Source organism: Dipodomys merriami, unplaced genomic scaffold (assembly GCF_024711535.1).
Source record: "Dipodomys merriami isolate MVZ:Mamm:240054 unplaced genomic scaffold, mDipMer1.0.p SCAF_33, whole genome shotgun sequence".
In the NCBI taxonomy this organism is placed as follows: Eukaryota; Metazoa; Chordata; class Mammalia; order Rodentia; family Heteromyidae; genus Dipodomys; species Dipodomys merriami.
Genome location: NW_027204826.1, coordinates 7833231 through 7850131, shown reverse-complemented (window position 1 = coordinate 7850131; position 16901 = coordinate 7833231). Strand labels below are relative to the sequence as shown.

Genomic DNA, 16901 nt, shown 5'->3' with positions numbered 1-16901 from the left:
ATACATTCATGACCTTATAAATATTTCTACTTGATCAATGAGTTAGTACCGCAGAGATTTCCCAATACCCAGCTAACTCAGACTCAGAGATAGATCTCATATTGACCGGAGGGCATAAGCATCCTGCTGAGACTCTGACAGCAGAGACAAGGGGACTTCCCAAGAGGCAGACCCCAGGGCTGTCTGCTAGAAAGTTCCTTTACCTGGGACTTATATATAGTGCCTCCCTTGTGACCTCACACCTGCTTCCCAGGTCTCTGAACCCAACAGCCTTCCAGGGGAAAGCTTGAGCTAACAAAGCCACTGAGATGTGAGCCTGAGATAAACAATAATAATGATGCTGTGGGGATAAGACCTTTATGTGTATAATATATATTAGTATATAATATATATAATACTAGTATATGTAGTATAATGGTATATATAGTATACTCTTATTGGATGTTATATATAATTATGTATTCTATACATAATAGAATTTGTAACATATTAATAGTATATTAATATTTATAATATATTATCATGTACTATATTCTATATATTAATATATAATAACATTATATATTCGATCTTATAGTATCCTATAGAACATATATTATATTCTATATACAATATAGAATAAACTATATATACATATATTATAGATAACATATACTATATAACATATACTATATATATATATATATATATATATATATATATATATAGTGAGGTTGGGTTTGCTTGAACGCACTTTGCATCGTGAAAGAGGAAGTTTTCAATGGAGGAGGCACAGAATTTGTGGTAGTTGTGATGCCAGATCATTCCAGCCCTGGGGTGCACATGCTTCTGTACTGAGGGCCACAGGGACACATTTTCCACGTTCAGAAGCTCTTGAAGTTTTGGCTACAGCTCTCTGGGCTATGAAGGCTTTCTCCAGGCTCCAGCATGGGCCCAGTGATTTCCTATTTTCATACTACTTATCTGAAAGACAGCACTTGCAGCTTTGTAAGCTAAAAAGCTCTACAAAATCTGGATCTGTGTCTACACAATCAAAAGAAAAGAGTGCAAGAAAGAGAAAGCCAGTTCTATCAGAAACAGAAGCCACCAAGCCTGCATAATAGGAGAGGGGATAATGGTTTTACATCTTGATATGTTTTAGAAGAGAATTTTTGGCCAGGCACCAGTGGCTCATGCCTGTAGTCCTAGCTACTCAGTAGGCTGAGATATGAGGATCATGTTTCGAAGCCAGCCCAGGCCGGAAAGTTCATGAGACTCTTGTCTTCAATTAAACACCCCAAAACTGGAAGTGAAGCTGTGGTCCAAGTAGTAGAGCATTAACCTTGAGCATAAAAGCTCACAGACAGTGTTCAGACCCCGAGTCCAAGCCCTAGGACTGGCACACAAGACAGAGAATAAGGAGACGGAGAGGGAGAGAGAATTTTGCTTATTGAATTCATTAGAAAGACAAACCAGTGGTCATTCTCAGCCTTATGTGCTTTTTAAAATTCATCTTTAGGAATAGCTGCCTGAATTTTTTTCCCTCAAGCTACAGTATAGCTGGGAAATAACCAAATCTTGAACGAAGATGTTAAAGTTCCAGAATTGTGGATCCAACCCATGCGTTCACATAGAAATTTCTCTTACCATTGCAATGGAAATCAGCCTTCAGTCTAGGGAAAGTTGGGTACACAAGAAAGGAGGGCAGGAAGGGGGTGACTGGCACGGGAAGTTCTGACTTTGTGCAGCCTAACCTTCCAGGATGTGTGCTGATCATTTCTTTCTATCAGTTTATATAAGTTCCACTGCTAATTTCACTGTCAGGAATTAAATTCAATCCTAGCCAAACAGAGAAGGTCCTGATAATAGCTCATCAGGCTCAGTACTTCTACAAAAATATGTTCAAATAATTATTTGGTCAATGAAATTTCATTATAGCTGAGAATGTTTTGGAGATTATGAGCCTTCTTCGAATACTAACATATTAGAAGCAATATCAGAACCTATAAGATATATTGTACACCAGTTAGTAATCTAATAATTGCCAATGGTCAGCAGGATCACTAAGACCCCTGGGGAATGACTTAGAATTAATTGCATATGTTAATGCTCAACAAATTGTATAATTCCAATTATAGGCTGTAATATTTGACTAATTTTTTTCTAGCTTTTTTTTTAAAAAAGGAGAACACACAATTAATAATTTTTTCTGGGCTCTGGAATAATTTTGGGCAGGAGGATGTTAATCCTTGTTTTCAAAATGAGTGTCAAAAATAGTTTTACTAGGCAAATAGTCTACAAGCATAAAATTTTTTCCCTCCCTTTCATAGGCATGAAAATTCACATCGGAGCCTTATAATTAAATTAACACATCAAGGGAGTCGTGCATGAAATTAGCATCCTGAGACAGAAAAGGGACTCTATGGGCAAGAGCTGGTGTCATGATGTCCAGAAACTGGAGTAGAACTATTTGCTTTTCAATTCCCTTAATGCTGTAATGACATGGTCACTTTCCATCTTAGAAATCACTGAGCAGCAAGCACGTACCCAGGGCGACTCTGGCGGCTGAGGCATCGTAGTTGATCCAGAAGGACACCCAGGAGAGAATGGTAATCAGTATGGAAGGCATGTAAGTCTGGAGGATGAAGTAGCCAATGTTCCTCTTCAACCGAAAACTCAGGGAGAGCCGAGGATAGGCACCTAAGAGAAACAAGACCAGGGTGTTACACAGGCAGACAGGAGCTGGCCTGGACTTTTCCCTGATTGACAGCAGGATTGTGCCAAGTCCTGGATACAGAGGCCATCCCTGTATCTGCTTGCTTTTGCTTTGGTCAGCTTCGTGATCTTTACAGAAGTACATAGAAGGAAGAGTGTTTCAGTCTGATTCTAAAAAGATGAAGGTACCATTCCAGAGATAAATGCTCAGCTGTGAATGACCCCTAGGAGAACTCTACAATAAAGTGTTTGGTAGAGAAAACAAAATAATGATGAATACCTTTATTTTCTTTGTTTGGTTGTTAGCTCCCTCTTAACCTTTGTAGACTAAGGAGACTCAGTACAAAACTTTACTGAGGAAAATCGTCCTTACCACTCAATCCCTCAGCCCACCCAGAGGACCGCAAAGCACAGGCTGGAAGACATTCCACATAGGCCCTCTGACACAGTTCAAGGGTACATCGAGGCAGAGAGGAAGAGAGGAGTCCTAGAGACAGCACTGGGGTGCACGGAGATGCTTTGACCCACTCGTGGGGAAAGCATTAAGAAGTTCAGAGAAGCCTCTGTTCATTTTTGTTTTTAAAAACAGCATCTCCACAGCCCAGGGGGGGCCTTGAACTTGCCATGTTAGTGACCCGGTCGCTCAAGTACTGGGATTACAGGGGTGTACCACCACCCCTGGCTGTCCATTTTCCAGTCTGCTGAAAGGCAGTGGTAATGCTCCAATCAGCACCTACCGTTCCTGCCATTATTCCTGCACACTTGGCATGCTGCCCGAGTATTGAATTTAGTGTTTGTTGTGTTGCCTTCTGCTTTGTCTTTCTGGCATTCAGGCACTATGGAATCTGTTTCCTTCCTGTCCATTTCAACTGATCACAACATCAACTCCAATCTCCCTCAGCTTCTTACCTCCTAACTTGTAATGAACTGCTGGCAGATCAGCCAATAAAAACACATAGGGCTTCTGGCTCTAAACACCCACTTCCTGTGGCCCTCCCCTTCCACCGGCACAGTGTGTGACTCACTTCCTGGGACTGCCCACACCCAGCCTCAGGACATCTTGTCTGCCTTATCTCCTTCTACTCCACAACAGACAGGCTTCCTACTCTCCTACTCCTTTAGAAACATGCACCATTCCATTTCCAGACTCCATTTCATGTTCCTTTCTGAGTTTGTCCCTGGATTCCCTTTTTTTTTTTTTTTTAGCAGTCTTGTTCATGCATGTACCGATTCTCTTTATGTAGAAGCTGCTCACTTTTACCTCCAGCTCCACTTCCGCTGTATGCTCAACCACAATTTTAGCCAGAATTATATAAATGAGAACAACAAATAATCTAATAAACCCAGCATGTGAAGATTGGCCATTTCAGAACCTTGTTTCCTCTCTCTCTCTCTCTCTCTCTCTCTCTCTCTCTCTCTCTCTCTCTCTCTCTCTCTCTGTCTCTCTCTCTCTCTCTCTCTCTCTCTCTCTCTCTCTCTGTGTGTGTGTGTGTGTGGCTTTCTTTCCAGAGAATCTGATTAAATGCATACATCGTGCTGTCAACATCACATAAATATTTGCAAAGTTGTCACCAATTATGTGTCAACACAGTGTTAAATCCTTCCCAATTTTCTATCAAATACATACCCATGAAATGTATAGTTTATGCAGAGGGATTCCTCCGTGCTCTAGATTTAGGTAATTTCCATTTTTATAAAACTATAAATAGTAGTCTTAAGAATATCTTTGAGCAGCTATCTTCGGCTATATTTAGACTATATTTCCTCAGGAAGAATATGCCAAATGAGGAATTGCACAGCTAGCGTTTAAGGCTTTTATTCGTAATATCAACTTATCTGTCAAAAGGAACATACTGGTGCACATGGCCACCATCTGAAGTTTATAAAGCAACAGCCTCCCCAGGGAACTATGACAATTTGTGTAAGTTATCTTAGTGTTCACTGATTTTCATAGGAAAAAAAAAGTGTACCTTGCTAGCAATTTCTAAGCAAGGACTCTACCACTGAATTACATACCCAACCCTTATCTTTCAGTGAATATTTCCTGTATGATTTTTTTTTTTTTGGTTGGTCATGAGGCTTGAACTCTGGGACTGGGCGCTGTCCCTCAGCTCTTTAGCTCAAGGTTAGCACTCTAACACTTGAGCCACAGCGCCACTTCCAGTTTTCTGGTGGTTTATTGGAGATAAGAGTCTCACAGACTTTTCCTGCCTGGGCTGGCTTTGAACTGTGATCCTCAGATCTCAGCCTCCTGAGTAGTTAGGATTACAGGCATGAGCCACCAGCACCCAGCCTCTTGAATGATTTTTGGCCCTCTGTATTGAATCTTAGGAATAATTTCACAATGACTCCATTTCTCTTTGCTGCTGTTATTTTTATCTTTTTAAGTTTTGTCCCTTTTATAAAATTATCACCCATGCTCAGTTAGTCTGCAAGCATTTTCCTTGTTGTTTGTTTTCAAAAATAATGAGTTTGAGGGCTGGGAAGTTGGCTCAGTGGTAGAGCGCTTGTCTTGCATGCCTGAGGCCCTGGGTTCGATTCCCAGCACCACATAAGCAAAAAGAAAAAAAAGCCGGAAGTGGCGCTGTGGCTCAAGTGGTAGAGCACTAGCCTTGAGCTGAAGAGCTGAGGGACAGTGCCCAGGCCCAGAGTTCAGGCCCCACGACCGGACCCAAAAAAAAAAATGAGTTTGAGTGAGGAATATAGGACATTTCATTTAAATATTTAATTGTTGTATGCATTGCATATATTCATTTCACTTTTTCCTGTGATTTAACTTTTTTTTTCAGCACTAGAATAGAATTAACCCAAGCGTGCTTGAAAATGCTTTACCAGTGTTACAACCCCACTTTTAAAAAGAGTTTTTTTTGGAGACAACATTTCATTGAGTCACCAAATCTGGCCTTGAATTCTCAGTCCCCCTGTCTGCCCCCTGAGTAGCTGGGTTTATAGGAGTGCACCACTATACAGTGCTCTCCTTGTGATTTTTAAAACTTTATTTATTCATTTAATTAATTTTTTTAAATAATAGGTAAGTCCACAATACAAATCTGTCCAGAAATCTATGTTAAGGATTGTGAGTGATTTTAGGGTTTGACATGAGGTAAAAAACACACATTGTTTTTTCTCCCTCAAACAACTAATTGTTCAAGCATCATTAATAGAATAAAGATGCCCAATCCCAGGCATAAATTGAGCACAGCTCTGTTGCTCTATGATGTATTCTCAGTAAAGGCTGAGCACTGTCATGGTGAACTATGCAGGGCCCTAGTCACAGGCCTGCCCTTACTCCAGGCCCTTGGCCCTCTGTTCTATCCCTACACTCCAAAAGCACAACATGAACACTCGCTGTCCTGTCATCTTCCACCCAGTCTATTCCACTTGTGAGTTTCCTAACCCTGTCAGCCATTCTTCATGAACATGGTGTCCATTTCGGTTTGTACTGGAATAATCTCCTCTGAAGTGGGGAGATCATCATGTGATGACGTAGTCAAGCATTTAGGAAAGATCACTAGGAAACTTCAGGAAGGGAATACTGATCTGATTATGAACATGGATCTCTGGAAATTTGCTAAGATAGGCACCGATACCAAGTCTAGACTTAAAGGGACTCTGCTATTTGTGTGTGTATCTGCCTTGCCAATTATCATCCATTTGTTAAAAGTGACATGACTTCGAGCCAACCAAAATATTAGACCTGAGCATTGGCCCTCTCCACCCTGTGCAGATCCCACTCCGAGCGAGTTCAGCAGGCCACAAAGATAGAAAATGAGTCATCTGGGAGGGAGGGGAGGGGTCAGCCAGCTCCAGGGCCCCTTCTAAGAGTCTCCTACAGGTCTCCTAAGGCAGTCTCATACACACACGGCATTGTTATCGCTGATCTACGTGCCATGCTGTGGCCTCCAGTACTTTCCAGGCCACGTGATGGTTTAGTGATGGAGGAAAAGACTTCGTGCTGGTAGACTGAGGTACTCACAGATGCACAGGATCCTTTCGAGGGGAGGGAGAGGGAGGAGACCTTCTCAGATCAAGTCCTTACATTGATTGGCAAGGTGAGATTCCAGAATTGGGACTATAGCTATTTGGGGGGGGGGGGAACATAGCTTAGAAGCCAATCATGTAAAATTTAAAAAAACATGAAGTGTCAGTGAGATGAAGATGTCCCCTTCCAAGGCAGCAGCTGAGGCTTTCAAACAGACAGAAATGCACAGGATCCCCAGGGCTGCTGTGCCAATGCTGTGGCCCCGCCCCCAGGAAACACAGAGCCAATAAGCAGGAGCCCAGACTCTGAACACACAGGAGTGCATCATTCCAAGTCAGGGCCATCTCTCCAAGATGCTAATCTCCATCCTTTTCTCCCCAGATGCCCAGAACATTCTGTTAAAAACAAGGATCTTAATCCAGCCCAAATTTATATCACTTTCTAGGCATTAAGACATATATATTTTGAAGAACTCATTTTAAAATGTGCATATAAAATACCCTGACAGTAATAAGAGCCCCTGGGTTACAGCCAACTGATGTTTTAGCAAGGGCTAAAGATCCTGCCCATGAAAATCGGTGCCACTTCCCTGTCAAGACAGCATTGAGGTCTTTTCCCTTAGAAAAGTTCTAAGCACTGCTCACCAGTCCTTGACCATGCTATTTTATTCCTTTGCAATCCCCCTTTCACTTCATAATACAATTAAAAACAGTGTTCTTAGCTAGGCATGATGGGGCACGCCTGTAATCCCAGCACCTTCGAAGAGGCTGAAGCAGGAGGAGCAAGATTTTGAGACCAGCCTGGGCTATGAAGTAAAAGCCCGACTCAGAAAGAGAAAGTTTGTATCATTTCTCGCTCTCATTACTAGTCATCTTCTTGTAGGTTGAACAAGTCTATGAAGGAAAGGAAATGTATGAAGTGGAGAAGAAGGAGGAAATACAGAATTGGAGTTAAAGAACCCATCTCAAGCAAGATGCTTGTATCTCAGGCCTGTAATCTTAGCTCCCCAGTAGGCTGAGATCTGAAGATCGAAGTTGGAAGCCAGCCCAGGCAAGAAAGTCCATGAGACTCCTATCTCCAATGAAGCACCAAAAAAGCAGAAGTGGAGTTGTGGTTTAAATAGTAGAGCACTAGCCTTGAGCAAAAAAGCTTAGGGACAGTAGCCAGACCCTGAGTTCTAGCCCCAGGACTGGCACAAAACAACCACCAGTACCACCACAAAAAAAACCCTTAACTATCTCAAATCATGCCTGATTCTCTCTAGGGTCTTTCTAAATTTCTGCAGTAAAATATTACAGGAAAGAACAGGGGTCTTTGGACAATCCAACGTCCGAACTTGGTTGAGGAAGCTGACCAACCTGCTCAGAACCTGTGCCGCCCTGTGAATAAAATCAGGGCAGCAACCCAATGGTGATAGAAGAAAAAGTGAAATTAAAATCTACCCCAAATTGAAAACCATACTATTGCAAAGGATACCATCAAGAAAGTAAAAAAAGACAACCCATGGATTTAGAAGGGATATACAGAAGCCACATGGCTGATGAAGAACATATAAAGGATACTTATGAAAAATAACACACAAAAACCCATACACAAAAACTCAATAGAGACCAAAATCCGAGGTTCACACCTTTCATCGTAGTTACTCAGCAGGATAAGGTCTTTCATCCCAGTTGCTCAGGAGGATAAGATCTAAAAATCTTGTTTCAAAGCTAGTCTAGGCAGGAAAGTCCATGAGATTCCATAACTCCAATGAACCATTAATGAAACAAAGGCAGAGGTAGAGCTGTGGCTCAAGTGGTAGAGTGCCAGCCTTGAGTGAAATAGCTAAAGGCCAGTCCCCAGGCCCCAAGTTCAGCCTCAACATCAGCACCAAAATAAATGAATGCAATGAGATAACCAAATTGTTTAACGTAGAAGAAGGCTTTGAATAGATATGTCTTCGAAGATAGACAAATGAGTAATAGCTATGTGGAAAAATGCGTAACATCATTGCTCAGTAGAAAAACATCAATCAAAAACCACCACAGGACACAATCTTATATCCGCTAGGATGGCTGAAATTTCCTTTTTTTAAATAAGTGTTGATGAAGATGGGAAAAATTACATCCCTCATATACCATGGGAGGAACATAAATGGTGCCATCATTTTACAAAACAGTTCCTCAGAGGGTTAAATATATTTCTCTGACCCAGCAAGTCCAGTTCTAAGTAAATGAGTTCACTTTCTGAGATAATGAAAACATACATCTGCACTAAAGCAGGTACACAGATAGATGTTCACAGTTGTCTTGTACCTAATAGCCCCACCCCCTAAAAAAATCAATGGAAGAATGGAAATGTAACAACTCTAATGTTTTGCTGAGAAATGAATTCACAAAATGTGGTATGTTCATATAAAAGAGCATTTTACACAGCAATAAAAAAAAGAAATGAAGGATGAAGATCTCAACTTGGGAACCTTAAAAGTGTCATGCTAAATGCAAAAAAACAGTCAGAATATATATATATATATATATATATATATATACACACACACACACACACACATATATATGTGTGTGTATATATACGTATATATATATACATATATATGTACATATATGAAATGTATAGAATTGGCAAGTCCACAGAAATAAAAACTGAACTTCTGGTTATCTATGGTTGGTAAAAGCAACAAAGAGAAAAGCACTGCTAAAGGGTATGCTGGGTGTGGAGGTGGTGGTGGTGGTGATGCTTGTGGACATGGTTGTGTGGTTGTTGGTGGTAGTGTTTGTGGTGGTAGTGATGTCGGTGATCAGGATGGTGGTAGTGGTGGTTGGGCTGTTGGTGGTCAGGATGTTGGTGATTTGATGGTGGGGGTGGGACTTGCTGGTGATGGTGGTAAAATTATCCTAAAATTGATTGGTCGAGATTATGCAACTCCACCAATATACCAAGCACCACTGACTTTTACTGTCCATGGGTGTATTGTACAGGATGAACTCTATCACAATAATAAAGAAAACAATATTTTCCTTTGTCTGTGCTCTTGGGAATTTCGGGTCTTATTTTATATCCAGTCTGAAATATATTATCTAACTAAACAAACAACAACAAAAAGAAGTGACATTCTATAAATACACATTCATTTTTCCTCCTCTTTTGGTTGCTCTGTGCTCCTTATTTTGGAATCAAGGTTTTCTCACCACTGGGTCTATTTAAACCCGTCTGTCGGAGGTCTTAAAGGCGATGTCAGTCGACGATGGTACACAAGGGTTATTTTTGCACAGGAGATGTCGAGCCATGGGATTCTGGAAAACAATCTGGTGTCTGTGGCTGACATATGTCAGGAGCTCTTAAAGGAAAGTGACTTCACAGTAGCCAGCTGAGGTGGCGAAGCTCTTCCTTGGCACAAGAAGTGAACAGGCTCTGGGCCTCTCATTTTGGATAGGATTGAGAGATTGGCAGTTTACCAGATAAAGACACACAGGTAATGGCTGAAGATTTCCAACAATAGAAAATAAGGGAGGGGGGAATAAATGAATGGTGCCAGGAGCTGGTGATTCATGCCTCTAATCCTAGCTACCCAGGAGGATGAGATCTGAGAATGGTAGTTCAAAGCCAGTCTGAGGCAGAAAGTCCATGAGACTTTTATCTCTGACTTATCTGCAAAAACCTGGAAGTGGAGGTCTGGCTCAGATGATAGAGCACCAGTCATGAGTGAGAAAACCAAGCGAGAGTTCCAAGGCCATGAGTTCAAGCCCCAATACTAGCAACACACACACACACACACACACACACACACACACACACACACACAACTACAGTCCCAACTTGGTGATCCATAGATCCAGAGTGAAAACACATGGCTGTTATCTCTCAGCTGAATATATTAGTCAAACCACACTTAGTTCAGGATTTCTTTTCTCCTGATCCTTTTTCCTATGTGTGATTGCAGTGATTTGCAAACATCTCCACAGCTTGTTACTGTTACTCAAGCAAAGACTCAGCCCTCCTGATTTTTAGCTTTTCTCAAAAGCACAAGATGTTGGAGAAAAAATGCTTCCTACCCACAATGTAACCAGGGAAATATATAGAGTTGTAGGATTCTTATTTTCTGAGAGGTGAGCATTTAAAAAATGTTTTCTTATTTTTTTCCATCATGTATTAATAGATCAAACAAAAATAGAATTAAACACTGAAACAGCTTTAAATTCTTCAGAAAAAAAGGAAGAGGTGTGAAAAATAAAGCATAGAGTTTATTTATTCCAGAGGAGATAACCTCCATAGAATCTTCCCTCGGTATCTGTGATGGAATGCGCTCAGAACTACCTGAATTCCAATGAACTTACCCAAGACTGCGAATGTTTCTCACTGCTTCTAGGATCAAGCAGAGATCCTTTCTGAAATATGAATTCCCACGATGCAGCATGAGGAGACATTCAAATAGTGAATTGTGTGTGAGTGGAATTCTAGGAAGAGAGGGAGACCGTGACAGTGATCCTCAGCCAAAGATCCACAGGCTTCAGGAAGAATTACAGAGAAAATTGCCAGTGGGGACATAACTGGTTAACAGTGTCAATGAAAACCAAGGGGGCTAAACCAGAGATAATTTTTAATAAGTTTTTTTATTGTGAAAATACTGTATAGAGGGGTTACAATTACATGAGCAAGGTAGTAAGTACATTTCTTATCAAGCATTGTTGCCTCCTCCTTTGTTTTTTCCATACCATCCCTGCCCTCCCATCTCCACGACTATACTCCCCCGTCCCCCCCAAAAGTTGTAAAGTTCCTTTTTCGACATAGCATCTTGTACATCTCATTGTTGCAATCAGTCCACCTGTATCCCTATTTATTTTTTCCATTCCCCTCCCCAAATTATACCAACATCAAATACGGTGAAAACAGGGATTATACTGTGGGGGAGGAACATACAAAGCAACAAAACAATCACCTTATAAGTATGTTAGAATGACATTGCCCTATTTGTTAGGAAATGGAAAGACTTGGAAAAAATTATATTAAGTGAAGCAAGCCAGGCCCAAAGAAACATAGGTCCCATGGGTTCCCTTATTTGCAATAACTAGTATATGTCTGAGACAAGCAGAAAAGGTCAGATAAGATGGTGTTAGGCAAAATAAACTCCAGAAATCATTTTCAAAGTAGTGTCTCTACCTGGCTCCTTAAGAAGAATAACGGAAACCAAAAATACACAATCTCTTCAAGTGGAGAAACAAATACAATTGCCAGTCTGGATTTCTATCATCAACACATACATCCTCTATGCAAAAGTAATACGAGGTCATATTTGTACATAGATGGCAAGAAATGCAAACACTGGAGACAGATTTTTTTTAAAAAAAGGACTTAGGAAGCCAGATGCTGGTGGCTCATGCCTGCAATCCTAGCTATTCAGGAGGCTGTAGTCTGAGGATCACAGTTCAAAACCGGCCAGGGCAGGAAGGTCCGTGAGACTCTTATCTCCAATGAACCACCAGAAAACCAGAAGCGGTGCTGTGGCTCAGAGTGGTAGAGAGCTAGTCTTGAGCAAAAGAGCTCAGGGACAGTATCTAGGCCCAGAGTTCAAGTTCCATAACAGACAAAAAAAAGAATGTACTTCAGTACTAGACTTCTGCTCTACTACTTGAGCTAGATATCCAGCCTGGATTTTTTCTTGTTATTTTGGAGGTGGAATCTTTATGGATTTTTCTGCCTGGACTAGTCTCAAAATTTGATCCTCCAGATCTCAGACTGATATGAATCTAGAATCACAGACACAGACCACTGGTATCTGCCTCAAGAAAGGCTTGGAGGTAGAGACAAGAACAAAGAACCATGTAATTCTATCTACACTTAACTTCCTTTAGTAACAATAGTATTGCGTGGTATCTAAAGTATACATAAATCATATGCATAGTGGCAATAGGAAATAAGTCAGAATGATCAGGGAAAAGTGAGAGTCCCATCTCAATTTTATCAAGGCTCTTCAATGTAAAAATAATCACTATTTTCATATCAGTACCCAGCAAATGGGAAATGATGTTTAAAATATTTTAGCATCAGAAAATATCAAACATCTGGGGGAAAAAAATCTTACAAAGATGTGCCAGAGGTACCTAGATAAGGCACTGAAGTGAATTAAAGACTTAAGCCAATGGAGAGATAAGAGACACAGAAATTGGCAGAATCATGATGTCACTTTCCACTGAATTAATTAATGCAGTCATAAATACAAAGCCGAGCCACTTTTAAATGAAAATTAATGATCCGATTATAAAATTTATAGGGAAATAAAGAAAAGGGCCAGGAATACATAGAATAAAAAGTAGAGAGCACGAAGGATCTGTTCTACTTAAAGGAGATTATGCAGCAGTGAGTACTGTGATTTACCACAATGAATAAATAAAACAATGGAGCAGAATATCAAATTCAAATTCAGAGCCATTGGATATATCCACAATTTATAACAAATGTGTTCCTGTAGGGTAATAAGAGAAGGAAAATGACCACTGGCTCATAGCACACTCCATTCACAAAAAAATTAAATAAAAATGAGGGCGACTATTGATCCAGATCTATAATTATGAAAAAGGCATACTTTTGTAACACATACACAGGTTGCATCTGGGTTAGCCACTGATGGCTCACACCTGTAATCCTAGTTACGCAGGAGGTTGAGATCTGAACACTGCAATTCAAAGCCAGACTTGGTAGGAAAGTCTGTTAGACCCCTTTTTTTTTTTTTTTTTTTGGTTAGTTGTGAGGCTTGAACTTTCAGTTTTCTAGTGGTTTATTGGAGATAAAAATCTCACATACTTTCCTGCCTGGGTTGGCTTTGAACTGCAGTCCTCAGATCTCAGCCTCCTGCGTAGCTAAGATTATAGGCATGAGCCACTGGCACCCCACACTGTGAGACTCCACTAAACTACCACAAAAGCCTTGGAAATGGAGCTGCGACTCAAATAGTAGAGTGCTAGCCTTGAGCAAAGAAAGCTCAGGGACAATACCTAGGACCAGAGTTCAAGCCCAAGGACCTGCACCAAAAACAAAACAAAACAAAAGCCTAAAAATGAACACCTAAAACGAACAACAATCTTGTGTCTATAATATATAAAGTATCAATAGATAAGTAAGAATAACAGAAAATACATCGTGATTTATATCAACAGATCACCAAAGAGGATCACCAAATAGACCATCAGGTAAGGTCTCAACCTGACTTGGAACCAGAGAAATGGAAATGAAAACTAACTGTAAGAGGCACCTCACACCCAGCACCCAGCAGAACACTTCCCCCTCCAGCATGTGAGGATGTGAGGCAGATAGAACACTCGACCATTAACTGAGTCCATGTAACTGAGAATGATCCTTCTAGAAATCAGTCTGACACATCCAGTTAAGTTTCAACTATCATCATTGCACTTCTAGGTAGAGCAATAATACATATGCATGCATGTATTCACAGAAAGACAGGTACAAGAATGTTCATAGCAATATTGCTGATACTTGTGCAAATGAACAGAGTGGGTAAAGCGTTGTGGGTTTATTTACATATTACAGTAAGGAAAATAGGCGAACCATAGAGACACAGTATAAGACTGAGCTAAAGAATCACCAAACAATTCCAAACGCTCATCCTATGAAAAAGGTTAAAAACTAGGCAACATTATTAGCTAAGAAGTAATAAGATAGAGATTAGAGACTGTTTGGGGGTGGTTGGACAATTGTTTGCTTACCGATTACTTAGTTGTACATTTATATTTCTAACATTTTCCTGTATGTGAACATAAATAAAAGCTATACAGATTGTTATTAATGTTATAAGATCTTTTGTATGGAGCCAGAGGTCTGTAGCTCACGCCTAGCTACTCAGGAGGCTGAGATCTGAGGATCAAGGTACATAGCTAGTCCAGGCAGGAAAGTCCATGAGACTCATCTCTAATTAAGCACTAAAAAAGCCAACAGTGAAATGTGGCTCAAGCAGTAGAGTGCTTGCCTTGAGCATAAAAGCTCAGGGATAGCGTTCAGGCCCTGAGTTCAAGTACCAGGACTATATACACATATACCCGGCCCTCACACAAATGCACACACACAAAACCCAAGCTGGTGTGGTGGCCCACATTTCTTAGCAATAAGAGGTAAAGGGAAGATAATCAAGGTAAAGCCCTATCTGAAAAATAAACTACAACAAATAACAGTTAGGGCATGGTTCAAGTGGTACAGCCCTTTCCAGTGGGAGAAAAATTCCAATTATTCCTAGAATTAAGTGCGTTGCTTAACTAATTAGAGCCTATTAGACAGTCTACCAACTGAGATTTGACAATTTACTTAAAATTGTCACATATTCTTGATGAATTGCAATCAGTTTGCTATCAGGACATTTAAGCGAATGGTTGTGTTGTTTTTTTTGACACATCCCAATTAACATGTAGATTAATTTGTTTCATTAGAAATCAGACATGTAAAAAAAAATCCTATGTTTTCATTCCTGTTTGAATCATTACTTTTAATTTCACTCCTCAGAAAATTATGCTGTGATAGTTGCCTTATTTATTTTTCAGAGAGAAAACCAACTGAACGCTGGATGTTTAACTCGCCGTGCTCAAAAGTGCAGTTCAGTAAACCAAATTCCCCCAGTATTCTCCAGATTAATACTTTTCAAGTTGTGATGCAAAGAATTTCAAATATCCAGAGTATTTTAGATGTAGATGACAGCGAACACATAGCATGGAGTCTCAGATCTGAGGGCTGGTGAGGTGTAGGATTAAGGGAATTTATTCTTTCTCTGTTTCCTTTTATCCTTTGTTTTTCAATTTCTTCTTCCTGTTCATTCTTAGAAAGTCTATCCATGCATGTTTCCAGGTCTGTACTAACCCTCCAGCTGTAGCTCCCAATGAATACTCTGAGAATTTACTTTATAGACACTTTGATTAAAAGTACAGCTCTGGTTGGGCACTGGTATCTCACATCTATAATCCTCAAGAGGCTGAGAGGTAAGGATCATGGCTCAAAGCCAGCCCATGTAGGGAAGTCTGTGAGACATCTTATCGCCAATTAACCAACCCCCAAACTGAAAATGGAGCTGTGGCTCAAGTAATAGAGCACTAGCCTTGAGTGAGGGGCAGCCCCTGGACCATGAGTTCAAGCCCCAGTACTGACACACACAGAAATAATATACAACTCTGGATCAAGTAGAAACGTTGATATTAGTTCCAGATATCCCAAAAGATCCAGCAGATTTAGAGGATAGACTTTATACAAACACTCTATTCTCTTCCTTCTTAGTTACCATCCCAACAGAACCTATATTTGAGGTTTTGGTATTTGTGAGAATCCCAAGTACAAATACATTGACACCCCCAACGCATCTCTTGAATAGCTGATATATGTAAATCAGAGTCAGAATACATGACAGTTGAGGTGACACCAAATGCAACTCAAAGAGACCCACCGACAGAAGATAGCTAGTACCAGGTGGGCATCAGTAGCTCACGCCGGGAATCCTAGCTACCCAGGAGGCTGAGATCTGCGGATCCTGAAGTTGACTATTGTCAGAGGGGGAGGAGTGGGAAGGGAGATCAATCAGTAGAGCAATCTCCAGCATAAAGCAAGGTGGGGCAGAGAGTGGTAAGGAGTGAGCAGAGCAGGGCCCTCCAAAGGGACGGGTATTATTGAAATCCCAGGTACGGTAAGTTGCTATGAACAAAAACACCTTCACTAGAATAAAAGGCACTGGGGTGAAATGAACCAGAGCAGGTGCCAGGCAAAGCAGCAGCTGGTGGCTGTAGGTTGGAAGGATTCAATCCACAGCTTTTGTGAGGACATACTAACTTCACGCTGATCTCTACCTTCTGGTTGTTGTCTGAGCATAGGGCCAGCTCTGGCCGTCATGTACCATGTCAACCTTGAGTTTGTGAACTCAGCCCTACCAAGCACTTTCCTTGATCATCTCAATTGTACCCCCCCCCCCACACACACACTGCCATGCTCAGCCTTCAGTAAGAAGGCAGAGCCACGGAAAAAGCATCATGAGTCATACATTTTTATGCAGTAGTAATTCAATTAACACCTCAGGAAGTACAGACAGAAGGTATTGCTTCCATCTTTGGATAGGTGAAACAAACAAAAAAATACACAATGAAGACCAAGCTAGGACAGCCTTAAGTGGAGACTCTATCAGGAGAAAAATGTCTAGAAGCAAGACTATGAGAAGCTACTATCCTGGCTACTAAGGCTGCCTGTG

At 40.8% G+C, this 16901-nt stretch overlaps 1 protein-coding gene across 3 annotated transcripts in view; it reads right to left on the bottom strand.

The window, feature by feature from the left end:
- The window catches only part of Gabrb3 (gamma-aminobutyric acid type A receptor subunit beta3), a 220717-nt gene that overhangs the window by 17667 nt on the left and 186149 nt on the right, over positions 1-16901 (bottom strand). For all 3 annotated transcript variants that reach the window (XM_070043069.1, XM_070043071.1, XM_070043070.1), the window contains exon 7: positions 2527-2679. In XM_070043069.1, the coding sequence (XP_069899170.1) occupies positions 2527-2679 (153 nt within the window). The remainder of the gene's footprint in view (positions 1-2526; positions 2680-16901) is intronic.